The 21,908-nt window shown below is 42.2% G+C and overlaps 1 protein-coding gene across 1 annotated transcript in view; it reads right to left on the bottom strand.

Moving 5' to 3' along the window:
* Positions 1 to 5,113: 5,113 nt before the first annotated feature.
* The window catches only part of pde11a (phosphodiesterase 11a), a 261,414-nt gene continuing 244,619 nt past the window's right edge, over positions 5,114 to 21,908 (bottom strand). The window contains exon 20 of the mRNA XM_063050094.1: positions 5,114 to 7,243. Coding sequence (XP_062906164.1) covers positions 7,100 to 7,243 — 144 coding nt within the window. The 3' untranslated portion in view covers positions 5,114 to 7,099. The remainder of the gene's footprint in view (positions 7,244 to 21,908) is intronic.

The following is a 21,908-nucleotide window of genomic DNA, read 5'->3' as shown; positions in this document are numbered from 1 at the left end:
CTCCGTCTCCGCCGCATCTGCTCTCAGGATGAGGCTTTTCATTCTAGGACAAGGGAGATGTCTTCCTTTTTTAAAGAAATGGGCTTCCCTTCCTCCACTATCAACTCTGCTCTTAAACGCATCTCCCCCATTTCATGTACATCGGCTCTCTCTCCATCCTCCCGCCACCCCGCTAGGAATAGGGTTCCCCTGGTCCTCACCTACCACCCCATCAGCCTCCGGGTCCAACATATTATTCTCCGTAACTTCCGCCACCTCCAACAGGATCCCACCACTAAACACATCTTTCCCTCCCCCCCTCTGCATTCCGCAGGGATCGCTCCCTACGCAACTCCCTTGTCCATTCATCCCCCCCCATCCCTCCCCACTGATCTCCCTCCTGGCACTTATCCGTGTAAGCGGAACAAGTGCTACACATGCCCTTACACTTCCTCCTTTACCACCATTCAGGGCCCCAAACAGTCCTTCCAGGTGAGGCAACACTTCACCTGTGAGTCAACTGGGGTGATATACTGCGTCCGGTGCTCCCGATGTAGCCTTTTATATATTGGCGAGACCCGACGCAGACTGGGAGACCGCTTTGCTGAACATCTACGCTCTGTCCGCCAGAGAAAGCAGGATCTCCCAGTGGCCACACATTTTAATTCCACATCCCATTCCCATTCTGACAAGTCTATCCACGGCCTCCTCTACTGTAAAGATGAAGCCACACTCAGGTTGGAGGAACAACACCTTATATTCCGTCTGGGTAGCCTCCAACCTGATGGCATGAACATCGACTTCTCTAACTTCCGCTGATGCCCCACCTCCCCCTCGTACCCCATCTGTTACTTATTTTTATACACACATTCTTTCTCTCACTCTCCTTTTTCTCCCTCTGTCCCTCTGAATATACCTCTTGCCCATCCTCTGGGTTCCCCCCCCCCGTCTTTCTTCCCGGACCTCCTGTCCCATGATCCTCTCGTATCCCTTTTGCCAATCACCTGTCCAGCTCTTGGCTCCATCCCTCCCCCTCCTGCCTTCTCCTATCATTTTGGTTCTCCCCTCCCCCTCCAACTTTCAAATCCCTTACTCACTCTTCCTTCAGTTAGTCCTGACGAAGGGTCTCGGCCCGAAACGTCGACTGCACCTCTTCCTAGAGATGCTGCCTGGCCTGCTGCGTTCACCAGCAACTTTGATGTGTGTTGCTTGAATTTCCAGCATCTGCAGAATTCCTGTAGTTTGTACATCATTCCCGTCAACATGTGAATTTCCACCAGGTGCTCGGGTTTCCTCCCCCATTCCAAAGACATACCGGTTAGTAGGTTAATTGGTCATTGTAATTTGTCCTGGGATTATGCTACTGTTAAATAAGTGGGTTGCTGAGCAGTGGCTCGTTGGGCCAGAGGGGCCCGATCTGTGTTATATATCTAAGTAAAATACTTTCCTCTCAAAATGTCAACTAGATCCTTTCTGTAACAACACTTCCAGGACCATGAAGATCTTTCTAGATCTTTCTGTCTTTCTAGATCTTACTGTCTCGATCTCTGGAGACAGCTTATCTACTGATGTCTACTATAAGCCTATGGACTCTCACAGTTATCTGGACTATTCCTCTTCTCACCCTGTCTCTTGCAAAAACGCCATTCCCTTCTCGCAATTCCTCCCTACGCGACTTCCTTGTCCATTCGTCCCCCCCATCCTTCCCCACCGATCTCCCTCCCAGCACTTAGCCTTGTAAGCGGAACAAGTGCTGCACACAAGTGCTCGGACAAAGTCAGCATGGATTTGTGAAAGGAAAATCATGTCTGACGAATCTCATAGAATTTTTTGAGGATGTAACTAGTAGAGTGGATAGGGGAGAACCAGTGGATGTGGTATATTTGGATTTTCAAAAGGCTTTTGACAAGGTCCCACACAGGAGATTAGTGTGCAAACTTAAAGCACACGGTATTGGGGGTAAGGTATTGGTGTGGGTGGAGAATTTGTTAGCAGACAGGAAGCAAAGAGTGGGAATAAACGGGACCTTTTCAGAATGGCAGGCGGTGACTAGTGGGGTACCGCAAGGCTCAGTGCTGGGACCCCAGTTGTTTACAATATATATTAATGACTTGGATGAGGGAATTAAATGCAGCATCTCCAAGTTTGCGGATGACACGAAGCTGGGTGGCAATGTTAGCAGTGAGGAGGATGCTAAGAGGATGCAGGGTGACTTGGATAGGTTGGGTGAGTGGGCAAATTCATGGCAGATGCAATTTAATGTGGATAAATGTGAAGTTATCCACTTTGGTGGCGAAAATAGGAAAACAGATTATTATCTGAATGGTGGCCGATTAGGAAAAGGGGAGGTGCAACGAGACCTGGGTGTCATTATACACCAGTCATTGAAAGTGGGCATGCAGGTACAGCAGGCGGTGAAAAAGGCAAATGGTATGCTGGCATTTATAGCGATAGGATTCGAGTACAGGAGCAGGGAGGTACTACTGCAGTTGTACAAGGCCTTGGTGAGACCACACCTGGAGTATTGTGTGCAGTTTTGGTCCCCTAATCTGAGGAAAGACATCTTTGCCATAGAGGGAGTACAAAGAAGGTTCACCAGATTGATTCCTGGGATGGCAGGACTTTCATATGAAGAAAGACTGGATGAATTGGGCTTGTACTCGTTGGAATTTAGAAGATTGAGGGGGGATCTGATTGAAACGTATAAGATCCTAAAGGGATTGGACAGGCTAGATGCAGGAAGATTGTTCCCGATGTTGGGGAGGTCCAGAACGAGGGGCCACAGTTTGAGGATAGAGTGGAAGCCTTTTAGGACCGAGATTAGGAAAAACTTCTTCACACAGAGAGTGGTGAATCTGTGGAATTCTCTGCCACAGGAAACTGTTGAGGCCAGTTCATTGGCTATATTTAAGAGGGAGTTAGATATGGCCCTTGTGGCTAAAGGGATCAGGGGGTATGGAGGGAAGGCTGGGGCGGGGTTCTGAGTTGGATGATCAGCCACGATCATAATAAATGGCGGTGCAGGCTCGAAGGGCCAAATGGCCTACTCCTGCACCTATTTTATATGTTTCTACATGCCCTTACACTTTCTCCCCCACTACCATTCAGGGCCCCAGACAGTCCTTCCAGGTGAGGCGACACTTCACCTGTGAGTCGGCTGGGGTGATATACTGCGTCCGGTGCTCCCGATGTGGCCTTCTATATATTGCCGAGACCCGATGCAGACTGGGAGACCGATTCGCTGAACACCTACGCTCTGTCTGTCAGAGAAAGCAGGATCTCCCTGTGGCCATACATTTTAATTCCACGTCCCACTCCCATTCTGATATGTCTATCCACGGCCTCCTCTACTGTCAAGATGAAACCACACTCAGGTTGGAGGAACAACACCTTATATTCCGTCTGGGTAGCCTCCAACCTGATGGCATGAACATCGACTTCTCTAACTTCTGTTAATGCCCCACCTCCCCCTCGTACGCCACCCGTTATTTATTTTTATACACACATTCTTTTTCTCTCTCTCCTTTTTCTCCCTCTGTCCCTCTCACTATACCCCTTGCCCATCCTCTGGGCTTCCCCCCCACCTTTCTTTCTCCCTGGGCCTCCTGACACATGATCCTCTCGTATCCCTTTTGCCAATCACCTGTCCAGCTCTTGGCTCCATCCCTCCCCCTCCTGTCTTCTCCTATCATTTTGGATCTCCCCCTCCCCCTCCCCCTCCCACTTTCAAATCTCTTACTATCTCTTCTTTCAGTTAGTCCTGACGAAGGGTCTCGGCCTGAAACGTCGACTGTACCTCTTCCTAGAGATGCTGCCTGGCCTGCTGCGTTCACCAGCAACTTTGATGTGTGTTGCTTGAATTTCCAGCATCTGCAGAATTCCTCGTGTTTGCAGGACCATGAAGGACATGTTTTATCAATAAACTATCTGTGAATTCCCTGGATGAGAGGTGGAAATGTATTAAAGGAACAAACTCAAAAGATTAAAACATTTTTAAGTGCATTACATTAAAGCTGTTAATGTTGCTCTTTGTAATGCTTGCTTGCTCCAGGAGGTGGCAGTTTTGTAACAGATTGACCTGCTTCCCTGCTCAAAGAACAGGGCTTAAGAAGCAGAACAGTAATGTAAAATATATATATATATATATATATCACGACCCTTTCCTTACAGCATGCAGAATTTTCTACGAATATTGGTTTACCAGATTCCTTTACTTAGCATTATTTTTCTGATGACGTAGTTTCTGTGATGCCAAGCTAATTGCGCAAGGGTCATTATGTCAAAAGCTGCCACAACGGACCTTTATTCATCGAACCGTGTTTTCTACGGGGGGGGGGCGCGGTATAGATCAATCAAATAGGAATTAATTTACAAGTAAGGCTGGGATAAAATAATTTAAAGTAACAGTTTCTTTTGGGTTGCATATCAATCTAATTTTGTTTACCAAAAGGTAATGATAGAATTGCAACAATAATCATTTGATCACTGAATATACATATAATGCAAGCACGAGATAAAACAAGTTTAAACATTCTGGTAGATTCTGAAGATCTGGAGATGTTGCTTCCCAAGTTGTGCTGGTCTTTATGTGTTACACAGTCAACGTAAAACATCAGAGACTAAACTAATTGTAAAAGGAAGAAAATAAAATTAAGATGAAACAAATTAAATTAAACCAATACTTCATAAGGTAAAATAGTGCTAAGGTAAAGCTGGATATGGATTCTAATTCTGAATCTGTATTCTGATTTGTTGGGCTAATACGCTTCCAGTTTGCACGGATTTTGTAAGGAATAGGCACTTTGTTCTGAGCTTCCGTTCTAAACAGGTAATGGGATCAAATTAAGAGTTATTGTCTTTAAGGTCAACCGATGAAATTGGTTCCTGTTCAATCAGAAAGTTAAACATTTAAAGACCTTTTAAAAAGGAATCTAATTGTGGCGACAGGAAGAGTGAACACCATCTTCAAAAATGTGTTTTAATGAAATGGAGGATGTTACACGGCCAGAAGGAAGCAATGTACTTACACTGAAAACAAACCGACGTTGACAACCTCCACATAAATAAAGACTCCTGCAGTTTCTTCCAAACATTTTCCCATATCTGACAGGTATGGAGATGAAATGCATGCAATATTGGCAAAATCAGGCATTATAACCTTTGACCAGTTCTGTCCTTGTGGGTCATGGGGCCTGTCTGTCCTGTCGGTGTTGAAGCTCATCTTACAGCGATGAATATTCTTTTTCTCTTTAGCTTGGATTTTTCATGCTGATGTAATTCCATGCCACCATTTGCTTTGTTACATGTGCAAATTTGACTTGCATTGCTTTAACATGCAATCTGTTTAACATACAACAACATCCAGCAGAGGTTTAAAAATTATCTTGCTTACAGCTATATACCACCTTTATAGTAACCAGTGCTTCGGTCATAATCACCACAGCACCATCTGTCAATGGTTTGTCCTTAAAGGGCTTTATCTCAGTGCGTCTATTAACCATATTTCCAATCCAGAGAACCAATTTTAGAGCATCCTCATGCAGGGGAGCTAAGTAGAAAAATCTTTTAAGTACAGTGGATTCTAACTAATTGGGCCACCAATTAATCAGGATGGCTGCTTATTTGGGATAACCCTCAAAGAACAAAAACAAATCAAGAAAATATGTGGGATTCCCATCATTTATTTGGGACACCATGGCACTTAATTGGGACATGAGCCTATCGGTGAACAATTTCTATCGCGTGTCAGTCACCTGCACTTGTGTGGCCGTTAGACTCCACAGCATACTTAGATTGACCAGTTTTTAAATAGTCGTGAGTGTTTGCTTTCAAAAAGCAGTGTTTTTTTGTCATTGATAGCGGGCAAAAATTAAGCAGTAAGACAATTCAGAACTGTTTGCTCACTGCAGTTGAAGCATTCAGGCACTAAGGTGCCAGAAATGGCCGGGAGGGAAAATGAAATAATTTCACCCTTTCAACAAGTTAGGAACAACGAAGAATTTGAAGGTATCAACAATCATCTTCAAAGTTACAATGAAAATGAAGATTTTGAGGACGCAAACATTGAAAGCATTGTATGAAGGCATTGCATTGGATGACTTTGTTTATTTGGCAATGGTTGTCCATCTACCCAACAATGACAGGAAAACCGATGCGGGAGGGTTTTTAAAGTGGAAAAGCCATTGCACTGAGACAGTTCCTCTCTCTCAGCCTCAGAATTTGCATCCAGTGATACGAGTAGGCATCACGACTGAGGTCTTCCTCGGTTGCAGTGAATGACCATGACTTCGTCTGTGCTGCGTTGTGCCCTTCTGCCTGTGGATCTCACTGTAGATTTCATCCACCCAGTCCACCCAAGCTGACTTCATTTACAACTAATCAAAAGAACATGACAGCATACAGCAGCTGAATTCCTCTGTTGGTAACTATTAGGAACTAATATGTAATTTATAGTACTGTAGAAGTATTGGCAGTGTTCCAATTTGTTCTGTATTTCATTTAAATACATAATTTGTTACTCAATTAAACAGTAATTTGTTTTTTTTATACCTTTTTATTATTTCCATAAAACTTTGGCTAATTGGGGCAGCTACTTAGTTGGGCCAAAATGTCCTGGTCCCAATGTGTCCCGATTAACCAGAATCCACTGTATAAAGTAAACAAGCTGCTTGCTCATTCCAATGGTCAGGAGAAGGAAAGCAGAAACAACATGGGTCTGGCAGACAAAGGATGCTCAGAACACTTTGGTTCTCTGTCCTTGAATAATTAAACCTGCTTATGATGCCTGTATATTCTCTGCAGCAGACAGCAGACCCTCAGCAATTGGTAGCACTGGATGGAGCTGTATTACCTGCACACTGTCAAAGGGACTCTGTGAGCTTCTCAAGAGCTTTATCGACAGATGCCTACAACACAATATTTGCAGTGCACTCATCGGTTTTGTTGTTTTCACTCTCAGTTCGGAGTGGATGGATTCTGCCCCATGCAGAAACACACTGGGAGTTTCAGCACAGCCACACTGTTTCAGGCTTTGCAAAGCACAACTGAAGGATGTCCCAATCCAGTTGAATATGAGCCATATCAAGCTGATCGCCCATCCCTGGAGATGACACTCGGAGCTTTAGCTGATGTCTTGCGTGGTTGTGCTGCGGCGGGGATTGTCTCTGCCTCCTTGTCCTCTTTGGTGCATCTCCACCCATTTAAGCCTATTCTGGATAATCCCATTTAGCATTGGCTTCAGGCGTGGGTTGACTTTCACCAGGGCCTAGGAATTAATTAACAAAAAGATATAAATGCTTCTTGTTAAGAATTTTACCAGAAGGAAAATGAGAATCACTAATTTTAATGGAAAATGAAGAGCCTCTCCTCAGTTACATGTTATATAGCATGGAAGCAGACTCTTTGGCTTAACATCTAAAACTTTGCCAAACTTCTCTCGATGTGTGTTGCAGAGGGTATTGACTGGCTGCATCACATTCTGGTATGGAAACACCAATGCCCTTGAATGGAAAATCCTACAAAAGTAGTGGAAAAAAAGTAAAGCCCTCCCCACCACTGAGCACACCTACATGAAACGCTGTCACAGGAGAGCAGCATCCATCACCAGCCATCCCCACCACCCAGGTTGATCTCTCTTCTCACAGCTACCATCAGGAAGAAGGTACAGGAGCCTCAGGATTCACACGACTTGGTTCAGGAACAATTATTACCCATCAACCATCAGGGTCTTGAACCAAAGAGGACAACTTCACTCAACTTCGCTTGCCCAATCATTGAGAACTCCCCACAACCAATGGACTCACTTTCAAGGACTCTTCATTACATGTTCTCCATATTTATTGCTTATTTATTTATTATTATTATTACTGCTTTTTATATTTGCATAGTTTATCATCTTCTGCACTCTGGTTGAACGCCCTAGTTGGGTGGTCTTTCATTGATCTGTTATGGTTATTATTCTATAGATTCTTTGAGGATGTCCACAAGAAAATAAATTTCAGAGGACATAGATATACTTAGATAATAAAATTTACTTTGAACTTTGAACTTGTCCATGCCAATTAAGTTGGCTCCCCGAGTGAGTCCCATTTGCTTCTGCATTTGACCCATATCTTTCTGAACCTTTCATTGTAATTGTCCCCTTCCTCTTTATACTTTATACTTTATTGTATACTCTTCCACTACTTCTGGCAGCCCGTTCCACATACTGGCACCTTTGGTGTGAAAAATTTGCCCTTCAGGTCTCCCTTAAACTTTTCATATTTTCCCTTAAGCCTACTGCCCTTTCCATCTGATCATCTACATTAGCCAGGCCTCTTGTGATTTTATAGACCTCTATAAAGTCTCCCCTCAGCTTCCTGCACTCTAACCAATGCAAAATCCTCTCTCACAGTTTGGAATACAAACAGGAAACTTCCCCATCTCACTAAATCCTTAATAATATCCATTAATTAGTGAATGGTAGATTGTAATAAAGTGGAATTGGAATTGGTTTATTATTGTCACATGTACCACTTTACAGTGAAAAAGCTCATCCTGTGTATGCCCATACAGATCATTACACAGTGCATTGAGGTAGAACAATAATAAAATGGAACAGCTACAGAGGAAATGATGAGGTGCAAGATCATAATGACACGGAATGTGAGAACTGATTCCAATTTTCAGCATAACAAAACCCTCGCCTTCTGCTGGAGTAGAAGGTATAGAAGCTAAATCCTTTGTCTGTGAGCTGCAATCTGACATACAGATATTGCGGCTCCTGAGGATGATAACTGGTGTCTTTCACTCCTTTTGCTGAAATGCAACCAGAAACACTCCATAATAACTTGTTTTTAACTACTGATCGTAGCCAAAGTCTATCAAGCAATAACCTACATAACACAACACAATCATCTCAAAAGTTCATGTTCAAACTAAAGTATAATTGTCATTCAGCCATACACGAATACCCATGAATACAGCCAAACAAAATAATGTTTCTCTGAGGCCAAGGTATAAAACATAACCACGAACAGTCATACACAGCATAAGACACATATAGCACATATAAAAGAGCAAACCTCCTCACTCCATCTAGCCTTCACTCCTTCATTCTCCGTCTCAGTGACCTTGACTGTATTTTATTCAGAGACCGAATTAAACTGTGGATTCAATGTTGACTATCAGCATGCCTCTCCCTCCAGCGAGAATTTTACACCTCTTTATTTTTCAGCATTATATTTTCTGTTTTATTTGACTGTGTAATGCAATACAAACCAGCAATAAATCAATTTTTCACAGCTGCAGAAAACAGTTTCTGGCACCTTGAAAAATTAAGGCACTCCAGTGAAGGGAGTTGAGGCCTCATTGATATACCAGGCCTTTGATGAGTTTGGTTTCCACCCCCAAGGAAAGATTATGCTTGCCTTGAAAAAAAAGCACACCAACATTCACTGGGTTGAGTTTTAGTTATGAGAACTGTCTGACTGGCAGAAATTAGAATAAATTGAGCATCATATTTGACTGAGATCACCAGAAGCATTTTACCCTATTTTGTTGGGGACATTAATGTACTCAATACAATTTATTCACAAAGTCACAGAATGGCTCCAGCATGGGTCTATTCAGTCCAACAACTCTATGCCATTGCCACAATAGAACAATCCAGATGGTCCCACTTGCCACCTCTCCTCATATACTTGCAAACACTTCCCCTTCAAGTACCCAATACGGTTCTTTCTTGAACACCATCTCAAACTGCCTCCACTGCTCCCCCTGGTGTTACCTTACGGCATAAATCATTTGCTGCTTACAAAGTTTTTCCCTTGGGTCACATCTGAACCTCAGCAACTTACCAAGTGCATTTTCTCTCTATCTACTCTTCCTGGTCCCCTCAGGATTTCAAATTCTTCTGCTTGATTTTCTTTCAAACAAATGCTATCTAAGTAGAACATTCTCATCAAATATTCTTGTAACTAAATTCTTCATCCCTGGAGACAATGTAGAAGATCTCCCCTGCACTCAAAACGTTTAAAGCCCAGTCACTGGTGGCAGAACCAGTGTTTTGAAAAGGTCATCTTGATTCTTTTTTTGCTCAAGTCCTTATTAATAAAGGTCAAGATCCTGGATGCTTCTGTTTTGAAGCACTTTCTCAACGTGCCCTTCTACTTTCGATAATGTGAACACATACACCTCCAATTATTCCTGCAGCTTCTTAGAATTGGGACTAACAGCAAAGACTGCAGCAGCTATATATCTGAAATAAAAGCAGAAAACGCTGAAGATACTCAGCATGTCAAGCAGAATCTGTGGAGAGGGTAAGCATTTTAAGTTCATGGCCTTCTGTCGTAATTGTGCCTCTAGTTTATATTGTCTATCTTTATTCTTCCCACCAGAATGTTAACACTATTTTTCTGCCTTAATGCTCATCTATTACATTTCCAACTATTCCATTGAACTGTCCATATTGTGTTTCTGTATATTACAATCCTCCTCACGGTTCAACACACTTCAAAGTCTTTAAGCTTTCCTACAGATTTGGAGATTGCATCTGAAACTACCAAATGCAAATTGATAATGTATATAACGAAGGAAGTGTTTCTGGTCCTGAAGACCTCATTGTTTGTCTGCCTCCAGTCTAAAGAAGTATCTGACATTGCACCTCTCTACTCTCTATCACTTTGCTGTTTTTCTAATCTATGCTGGTGTGACCCCTTTTATTCCACAACCTCCAGGCCGACGATACAGTTGGTGTGTTTACATCTCCTGTTTACTTATACTCTCACCTGTGGGTATTCTGTCCAGCCTTCTCCATTCTAAAAATGGGCATCTGAACCAACTGGGCCCCAGACCTGGGACTTCTTTAAGTTTTTGACCATCATCCTGATTGCCATGCCAGGAGGGATCTTAGACAGAGAAGTGGAGCACTCTCGGTTGTACTCAGGTGGCACTGGGGGATTCTGAATTGCTGGCTCACCATTCCAGAGGGTCTAGCTTGTTATTCTGTTGAGATAGGTAGTGCACATTCTGCTTGCCTGCCTGCCTCTTGGGGAAATGGAAAGCTCTTCATCAAACTCTAGAACGTCTCTAGCGATTAGCAAATAATTATTACCACTCTATCAGAAATCACATTACAATTTGGAAGAAGGAACCATGATCACTATGACCAAATGAGACTGATGTGAAGGTGTGGATAAATGGAGGAGATTCCTAGATGTCCTGGGTAACACCACCTTTCTTCCTTCTGCTAACTCATCCTCTCCCTGCTTCCTCTTCTTTCTCTCTGTGTCCACCATGTTCTCTGTGTGTCCACCCAACTCCCTTTCCATGTTTATATACCAGTGAGTTTTTTTGGACCATTACGATTACTGCACGTGGAATGAAGGTGTGCGTGGTGCATCAGCCTTTATGTCTTGCCTTCTGATCAACCAAACATCCTTTCTACTTCTACCCAGCCACTCATTCCACATGGGTGAGAGTAGCACCAGCTTCTGTAAGAAGTCTTATCCATCCTGGAGAATTAGTATTAATATAGAACTAATTTTATTTGACAATTATGTGGGAATTTGTTAGTTGTATTGATTAGTTATTTGAAGTTTCAGTTAAGTAGGTAATTTAATATCCAGCTTCATTCTGGGAAGAGAGTAGTTAGGAACAACTGGGGAATTGTTGGAGTCCATTATTAAGGACAACGTTTTGGGATATTTGGAGACTAATGATAAAATAAGTCAAAGTCAGCATGGTTTCTGTCAAGGGAAATCTTGTCTGACAAACCTGTTAGAATTCTTTGAGGAAGTAACAGGCAGGATGGACAAAGGAGAGGCATGGACGTCATTTACTTGGATTTTTAGAAGGCATTTGATAAGGTGCCTCACATGAGCTGCTTAACAAGATAAAATCCTGTGGTGTTACAGGAAATATATTGACATGGATACAGGAATGGCTGACACTCAGGAGGCAGCAAATGGCAATAAAAGGGGCCTTTTCTGTTTGGCTGCCGTTGACTAGTGGTGTTCCTCAGGGGTCAGTTTTGGGACCACTACTTTTCACATTTTTTGTCAATGATTTTGATCATGGAATTGATGTCTTTATGGCAAAGTTTGCAGATGATATAAGGATAGGTGGAGGGGTAGGTAGTGCTGCGGAAGTAATGCAATTGCAGCAGAACTTCGACAAATTGGAAGAATGTCAAAAAATACACTCAAAAACCTCTATAGTTGTACCGTGGAGAGCATTCTGACAGGCTGCATCACTGTCTGGTATGGAGGGGCAACTGCACAGGACTGAAAGAAGCTGCAGAAGGTTGTAAATCTAGTCGGCTCCATCTTAGAAACATAGAAACATAGAAAATAGGTGCAGGAGTAGGCCATTCGGCCCTTCGAGCCTGCACCGCCATTTATTATGATCATGGCTGATCATCCAACTCAGAACCCAGCCTTCCCTCCATACCCCCTGACCCCTGTAGCCACAAGGGCCATATCTAACTCCCTCTTAAACATAGCCAATGAACTGGCCTCAACAGTTTGCTGTGGCAGAGAATTCCACAGATTCACCACTCTCTGTGTGAAGAAGTTTTTCCTAATCTCGGTCCTAAAAGGCTTCCCCTCTATCCTCAAACTGTGACCCCTCGTTCTGGACCTCCCCAACATCGGGAACAATCTTCCCGCATCTAGCCTGTCCAATCCCTTTAGGATCTTATACGTTTCAATCAGATCCCCCCTCAATCTTCTAAATTCCAACGAGTACAAGCCCAGTTCATCCAGTCTTTCTTCATATGAAAGACCTGCCATCCCAGGAATCAATCTGGTGAACCTTCTTTGTACTCCCTCTATGGCAAAGATGTCTTTCCTCAGACTAGGGGACCAAAACTGCACACAATACTCCAGGTGTGGTCTCACCAAGGCCTTGTACAACTGCAGTAGTACCTCCCTGCTCCTGTACTCGAATCCTCTCGCTATAAATGCCAGCATACCGTTCGCCTTTTTCACCGCCTGCTGTACCTGCATGCCCACTTTCAATGACTGGTGTATAATGACACCCAGGTCTCGTTGCACCTCCCCTTTTCCTAATCGGTCACCATTCAGATAATAATCTGTTTTCCTATTTTTGCCACCAAAGTGGATAACTTCACATTTATCCACATTAAATTGCATCTGCCATGAATTTGCCCACTCACCCAACCTATCCAAGTCACCCTGCATCCTCTTAGCATCCTCCTCACTGCTAACACTGCCACCCAGCTTCGTGTCATCCGCAAACTTGGAGATGCTGCATTTAATTCCCTCATCTTGGGCACTAGCCGACAAAGTACCCAGGACATCTTCAGGGAATGATGTCTCAGAAAGGCAACTCCATTATTAAATACCTCCAACACCCAGGACATGCACTTCTCTCACTGTTACCATCAGGTAGGAGATACAGAAGCCTGAAGGCACACACTCAGCGATTCAGGAACAGCTTCTTCCCCTCTGCCATCCAATTCCTCAACAGACATTGAAGCTTTGGACACTACCTCACTTTTTTAAATATATAGTATTGATGTTTTTGCACATTTAAAAAAATCTATACAATATACATAATTGATTTACTTGTTTATTTATTATTATGTTTTATTTTATTATTTTTTTCTCTCTCTGCTAGATTATGTATTGCATTGAACTGCTGCTGCTGCTAAGTTAGCAAATTTCACGTCACATGCCGATGATAATAAACCTGATTCTGATTCTGAATGGGCAAAAAAGTGGCAGAAAAAGTGTACAGTGTTGGGAAATGTATGATAATATATCCTGGTAAAAGGAACAACAGTGCAGACTAATATCTAAATGGGGAGAAAATTCAAACATCAGCGGTATAAAAGGACTTAGGAGTCCTCTTGCAAGACTCCCAGAAGGTTAATTCATAGCTTGAGTCTGTGGTAAAGGAGGCAAATGCAAAGTTGGCATTTATTTCACGGGGAATAGAATATAAACGCAAGGAGATAATGCTGAGGCTTTATAAAGCACTGGTGAGGCCACACTTGGAATACTGTCAACAGCTTGGGGACCTATTTCTCAGAAAAGATATTTTGTCATTGGAGAGAATCCAGAGGAGGTTCAGGAGGATGATTCCAGGAATGAAAGCTTTAACATATGAGGAGTGTTTGGCAGCTTTGGGCCTGTACTCACTGGATTTAGAAGAATGTGGGGGGGGGTGCGGGCAGGAACCTCATTGAAACCTACCGAATGTCGAAAGGACTAAATAGGGTGGATGTGGAGCCGATGTTCCCTCTGGTGGGGTTATCCAGAACTAGAGGTACATACTCAAAATTGATGGGAGACCTTTCAGAACAGAGGTAAGGAGAAATGTTTTTAGCCAAAGAGTGGTGAATCTGTGGAATACTCTGTCATAGACTGTAGAGGAAGCCAAGTCCGTGGGTACATTTAAAGCAGAAGTTGATAGATTCCTGATTGGTAGGGGCCTCAAGGGATATGGTGAGAGGGCAGGTGTATGGGCTTGAATGATATCTGGAAGCAGCCATGATGAAATGCTGGAGCAGACTCAATGGGCTGAATAGCCTAATTCTGCTCCTATGTCTTATGGACAACGACACATTTCCACTCTGAAGAAAACGCACAAGTTTCAGAATGTGGCCATGAATCCTTGACAGGCTGTTTCTCCACAAAGATTCAGGATGGAGTTGGTCAGGAATCCAATGGTGTGATGCCTTCCCACTCTTCTCACTTGTTGGACAATCAGAAATACCAATGGTCTGAGTTGTATACAGCCTGATTCTGGATGTTTAATTTCCTGGTAAAACATTCATTTCGTTTGTTGTAGGAAATGTGTGGGAGGGTGGGGACATTACTGAAGTTGTAATATGGTAAGATGGGCACCCGGATCTGGATATACTGTGTCTTCTAATCACGGAACAGGGCCTAACATAGGAACATGGTGGATTGTAGTGATTAATCTCATCCATTTAAAACTGCTTTATTAAGGGTTCAGATCTTGCCTTTCGGAATTTATGGAAGCTAGGATTCAGAGCAACAAATAATCATCAGGAATATTTTGGAGTAGCTTTGCAAGAGAATATTCTTTTGTTTGTTTGATCAGTCTTGGAATTTCGATGGACTATGAGTCCTTCCAGACACAGTGCTCACTACTTCAAGTTGAAGGCTGACTAATAACAGGGTAGAGTGAGAGGTATAGAAAGCACAACAATCAGCAAGGTAGATTCCAACACAACAGCACTGTGTCAGATCCATCATACTAAACTGTTAATAGAGATTTAAATAAAGACAAATTATCTTCAGATTTACAAAATCATCTTCTGGTACAGATTGCAAATAGAATAAAAAGAAAAAAACACTGTGGCTAATTTTTAAAGAAAGAATTGATAAACTATTAAACTAATATGGAATCTTGGTGAGACAAGGTCTAAGTTCTGAGTAAAACTTTAGTCTCTATTTTATCCAAAAAAACCTACTGGGAACTAGAAAAGATGCAAAAATGATTTACAATACAGAGAAGTTAAAACTTTGCAAAGAGTCTGATGCAGTGGAGAATTCCAAGACTAGATAATACAAGCATAAGATAATCATTAAAAATACAAAGTATCCAGGGAATGGTTGGCATCTGGAGCTTACTGCCAAGTGGAATGGTTAGGCTGAATTATATTTGAGAGAAGGTGAGGATAAGTAAGGTTTTATATCAATAGACCAAGTAAGATGAAAGTAAGCATCACAGCATGATTCGCTGAACTCACACTGATCCTGGACCACCTATTTAAATCCTACATTAATCCCACATTCTCACCAGCTCCCCGCAGATTCAGCCACTCGTCTCCTCACCAGAGGCAACTTGCAGTGGCCGATAAAACTACTAACCTGCACTTCCTTAGGTAGTGGGAGGAAGCTGGATTATTGAGAGGAATCCCACAGGGTCACAGGGTCACAGGGGAATGTGCAAGCTCCACTGGTGATATGAGGCAGTGGCTGTACCAGCTGCAGCAGAGTGCCATCTCTCGTGCAGTAGAGGTTGAATGTCTTGCGTCCGTGTATAGATACTACAGCTTGTCTAAACAGGAATGGTTTCAACGGGCATGTCCTCAGAACGGATTAGCTCAGAAGATATAGGGTGGACCAGTAGATTTAGGAGTCACACAGTTGAAGCTTTAGGGGGGTAAAATGATGGTATTTACAAGAGTGTATTTAATATTATATTACCTCCTTTGGTGGTGATTTCAGTCCTGCGCAGATGCAAATCTTTACAATGTAGAGATATGCAGAAACCCTCTCCCAAACTGGTTAGTTTAAAACTGCAGGAATCTGACTTAACAACAACTTTCTCTTGACAGTTAACTTCTCTAAATTTGTGTTTAAAAATCTTCCGAGCACCTACAATGTTATCAGTGAGAAGTCTATTCAGTATGACTTTAACTTCCGCTCCAGGTAGCTAACCACATTTCTCGGAGATTTTTACACCCCCTTATTTCCCAAAACTCTTGGCAACCCTACAAGATTAGTTGCATGGGGGTGGAGGGCAATGATAAAGTTGGCAGTGAGGACCAGTTGCTCAGATGTCAACAGAGTACGAGCAGCCAGCACTCTGCCCAGAGTACAGCACTGGGTGAGGAGCTGGACTTGGTGGACAGCTAGAGCTCTCCACAACAGCACACAGCATGCTGTTGATTCCTTGGCTGGGAACAATCAGATTCTTAAAATATGATAGCACATCTTTTAAAATACCAAATCACAAATAGTGGCTTCACTCTCCCCGGATGGATTATTATGTTTATCACTGTTTATGATTTCATTTCCAAGTGCAATAATCAAGTGGATAAGGGGCTTGTTGCGTCACAGCAATGTTACCTGTGGTACTATTTTCTTACCTTTGACAGCATTATAGGTCACATGTTTCCCTGCTGTGATAACATGAACCCAATGTTGCTAAGTATTTCTCACTGAAAACTGATTTGTGCTTTTAGTTGTTAGTCTGCAATGCTTATATGGTAGTGCCATTATCCATCTCATGGACTCGCTGGAAAAACACACAGTTAGCACAATTAGTTAACAATGAGTGAGGAGAGGGACCGGCAATGTTTTATTTCTATTACTGACTGAGCCGATGCATTTAGATTATTTTGTTTGTTCATGCAAACTTGGTTTTCAGTTTCATTTCTTGTTATTTTGGAAACACAATGTTCTTGGCCTTCTTATCTTCCTCTAATAGGATGCAATTAGAAATAGTTAAAATCTGGATTGTTTTTTGCAATTAAATTAATTTTAGTGAAATTATTTCATACAATGCACACTCCTGACAGGGTGACAATTAACAAGACTTTAGAAAGAGGCTATTTCAGTATGGGCTTTGACTTGTGTACCGTTTAGCCGACAGTATAATAAGGGACTACTTTATGTTTTAGTACCACGTCGTTGAATACTCTATTAGGCGCGTATTGATCTGTACGTGTGTGTCGAGTTCGGATTCTGCCCGTAAAGAACCATGAAACTTCGCTCCCGTCTCCAGTGTTTTTATAAATAGCATTGTTGTGTAACCTGGCCACATACACAACAAATTGGCGATGAGGTTAATGAACCTACATCATATCGGAACACCGTGTTTTAATTGATAACGACACTCGGAAGAAGAGCGCAAGGAACGAGCCAAGGAGCGGGAGAAGTAGGCAGAGCGAGGCCGCAAGCCTGAAAGGAAGCGGGAGCACAGTCAGGATCGGGAACGTCGGGAGACCAAGAGACACAATCGGAGCCGCAGCACATCCAGCCGAGACCACAGCCAGCGCTGACCCCCAGGGGCTGAGGGTCTGCCTGCTCCAGAAGGGAAATAAAAAGGAGCGACACACACATCTAGACGGAGTGTGTTCATGGCGCTAGCAAAAAGGACACATGAGTCAAAAAGAAAACAAGGGGAAAACGGGGCTACGTTAATATTACAAAAATGGTGATAATTGGAATCATTACAACATTTGATAGTGGCATTGAAGACTGGGCAACTTACAGTGAGAGAGTGGAGTTATATTGTGAGGCAAACGGTGTTAATGATGAAAAGAAAGCCAGTGTCTTACTCAGTATTATGGGAGCAAAAACATATGGGCTGCTATGGAGCTTGTTAATCCCTGAAAAGCCAGCTGGCAAAACGTTCAAGCAAATTGTAGACACTCTCCAACAGCATTTAAAACCCAAACCACTGGTCATTGCTGAAAGATTTAAATTTCACAAACGGAATCAGAGCAAAAATGAAAGCATTTCTGAATACTGTGCTGAATTACACAAATTATCAGAACATTGTCAATTTGGAGCTGGTCTATCAGACGCATTGAGAGACAGTTTAGTGTGTGGCATGCACTGTGAAACCACATAGAAGAAGCTCCTGGGTGAAAAAGACCTTACATTAGAGAAGGCGCTGAACATTGCAATATCAACGGAAACAGCCGCACGGGGTGTTTCAGAGATACAACAAGAATCTCTGGAATATGCTACGAATAAAATGTCACTGAACAGAAATGAAGGAAAGAAATGTTACCATTGTGGGAACATGTCACATGACCCTGATGACTGTTGGTTTAAAGACAAAGAATGCAGAAATTGTGGCAAACAGGGTCACATTGGCAGAGTATGCAAAGCTAGTCAACAGCAGAAAAAGGACAAAATACAGAGAAACAAGAAACCCCAGAAAGGAAAACACAACAATGTGCACAAAATGGAAGAAAGCAGTTCTGATGAAAACAACTCAGACGAAAGTGAATTGTCTTGTCTGCAACTTCACAGTGTGAAAGAGACAGATGATCGAAGAGTAATATGGATCACTCCACAAGTGGCAGGCGTGAGACTGAAAATGGAGTTGGACACAGGCTCAGCTTTAACAGTGATCTCTGTACACGACCACAAATGACTGTTTTCTCACATACCTCTGAAACGAACAAAACTACTGCTAAAGACTTACACAGGATAGAAAGTCCATCCCAAAGGTAAAATTAAAGTGACAGTGACCTACAGAGACAAAACGTAGCAGCTGAACCTCTATGTACTGAAAAAGGGAGGACCACCATTGCTGGGACGTGAATGGCTCAGGAAAATCCAGTTGGATTGGCACACCATCAAAGCACTAGATGTGTCAACAAAGGAGGGCAGCTTGGCGGGGAAGATATCCGCAGCTCTCCTCTCACCCATTGTCGACTATTACAATGACGAGGAGGACCTAGACAGCGTCGACGATGAGGACGAACGCAGTATCCGTGGCCGTGACTCGGATGAAGATACAGAGGATACACATGAGACAGATATTGCCAATAAGCAGGATGATGAAGACTACCTGGAAGTAAAAGAGCAGATGTACCAGGAGAAATTGACATTTCTCAAAAGACAGCTATAGCAGTTCCAGGAATGCACTTTGCTGGAGTATCAGAAAAGGATGAAGAAACTAGATCAACAATACAAGGAAAGAATACGAAATGCAGAGCTTTTTCTGCAACTGAAGACAGAACAAGTGGAAAGGAATTATATTAAAAAGAAGAAAGCATCAGTGAAGGAATTTGAAGATAAAAAGATAGAGTTAGAAGAGAAGAAAAAATGATTGAGAGTGAGAGGCTAACAATGGAACTCACAGGAGATTCTATGGAGGTAAAGCCAGTAATGACTAGGAAACTAAGGAGGAGACCTAATGACCCTGTTCCAATTACAGACAAAAGACGAAAACCTGCACTTGCACAGTTAAATTACTTGTTAACAGATGAACAGATAATGGAAGATCTGCAAACTCTCAATAAGCTTAAATCTCTGAAAAGACCAGCATCTCCATCTTCTCTTGAGCATCTTCCCAGCACTTCTGCTGAATCACCAGCACAAAGATATGAAGCACAAATAGAAGATGGAAAATTATATTACAATAAGAGATGGTATCATAAAGGTCAGGCTATCTATTTGGAATCTAAGGAGAATACAAAGATTGGCTGTGTAATTAGCTCAGTTGGAACAAATGAGATATGGGTAAAGAAGACAAGTGATAGCACAAAGATGTGTATATATCTAGGGCAGCTGCACAGAGGAGTCTTCATTATATGGAGGTGATCTGCTGCCTAGAACTCTTAGCAAGTTGGAAGCGCACATCTTCTTAACTCCCTATGCTCAGAGGTCAACTTTTCATGACTTTTATATGGAAATCTGTATTATAACAAACAAGTTTATTGACAGACGTTACCTGGAGAGGCAGAGAAGACCCCCCCCCCAGAGACTTGAGTTATAAATGGGTCTTAGACCAAAAGTAAAAAACAAAGGCTTGTTATAATTTGATATTATTATGTTACTTTGTTATAATTTGATATTATTAAGTTACTAAGTAAACAAATGGTAGGCGTTTGTATGTTAAGGGTAAACATATTTGTTTAGCATAGTGCCACAGTAAAGAAAAGTTGATACACTATTAAAATAAAAGGGGAGAAGTGTACGGTATAGCCTACAATATAATAAGGGACTACTTTATGGTTTAGTAACACGTCGTTGAATGCGCTATTCAGCGCATATTGAGCATGCACTATTAGGCGCGTATTGATCTGTACGTGTGTGTTGAGTTCGGATTCTGCCAGTAAAGAACCGTGAAACTTGGCTCCCATCTCCAGCGTTTTTGTTAATAGGATTGTTGTGTAACCCGGCCACATACACAACAACTTGGTCTTTTTTTCACTCCCAACCTCTTGATTTAATGGGAACTGCTGCTAAGAGTGTATCTGCATTCGAATATGCATTATTAACTGCTGCCCGAAGATAGCTTCTAAAATATTTTATACAGGTTTTTCATGTGGAATCCTAATCTGCAATGGCTGGCCAACTGTGATTTCTGCAATTGTCACTAGAAATCCTCTGGAAATGTAGGTTATTCAAGTTTTTATAAAGAAGACTTCCCTACCATCAACAGATGGATAAAAAAGCACTTTATGTTCCAGAGTAATTAATATTGTTTCTACTGTTTTATACAGGTAATGCATTGGTCCATTATATTTCAAGAAATCCAGGGAAGTAAGCAAGGTGTGTGTGCAAGGTTGGAAATTATGTTAGTTTTTCAGATTAGGTGGTCCAGATTGTGGTTTAAGGGAGAAAAATTCATCTAAATCTCTAAGAGCCTCCATTTCAATTCCCTCCTAATGTTTAATTCCGCTGACTTGAATATAATTCAGTGTCAGGAGCTGAATATAACTGACAACTGATAATTTCACTTGGACCTGATGCTGAAGAGAAGAGATGATAAATAATGGATGGAAAGAAATATTGGAATACAAAAGAGCATCAAGCTCCTTGCAGAGAGAATGAGAAAGCAGATGTATGCAAAGAACCCTTCAGCATGATAAGAATATATGCAACAATGCACAGAACAATACGCATTTGATAAATGTTCCAGATATTTTCATACTGAGGTTTTGACTTAGCAGATTACGAATTCTATAATCCATTTTAAAAACCAAATTGCTTTTTTTTTGATACTGAACTCTCTGTTACCAGTCCTTCTCTCTGTCTAGTCAAGGTAATGGTTGTAATGTTGGGCTGCTTGTTGTTCACTGCAGCAGCTTTCCAATGAATCTGATTCACAATGGATCTGATTCCTGGAATATAGCAGTCATTATTTATACACTTGCCTTTCACATGGCTCGTCTCTGACGTTTCCCTGTCTAGATTCCCCAGTCTCTGTCTCAGGAGCCCAGTTTTCAACCCAACATGTATCGTAAGGCCACAGAGTCCCACAGCTACTTTTCCTCCCACACTCCCTGGGCAGTATGGTGACACAATAGTTGGTGCTGCTCTAAAGACCTGGATTCAATATTCATCTCAGGTGTTGTGTGTGCAGATTTTATATGTTTGCCCTGCAGGTTTCTCCCACTTCCCAAAGAATGTCTGAGACACAAGAGATTCTGCAGATGCTGGAGGTCTTGAGCAAAGTGCTGGGGGAGCTCAAACAGTCAG

This window comes from Mobula hypostoma, chromosome 6 (assembly GCF_963921235.1).
Source record: "Mobula hypostoma chromosome 6, sMobHyp1.1, whole genome shotgun sequence".
Taxonomy (NCBI): Eukaryota; Metazoa; Chordata; class Chondrichthyes; order Myliobatiformes; family Myliobatidae; genus Mobula; species Mobula hypostoma.
This window is presented reverse-complemented; position numbering and strand designations above follow the sequence as displayed.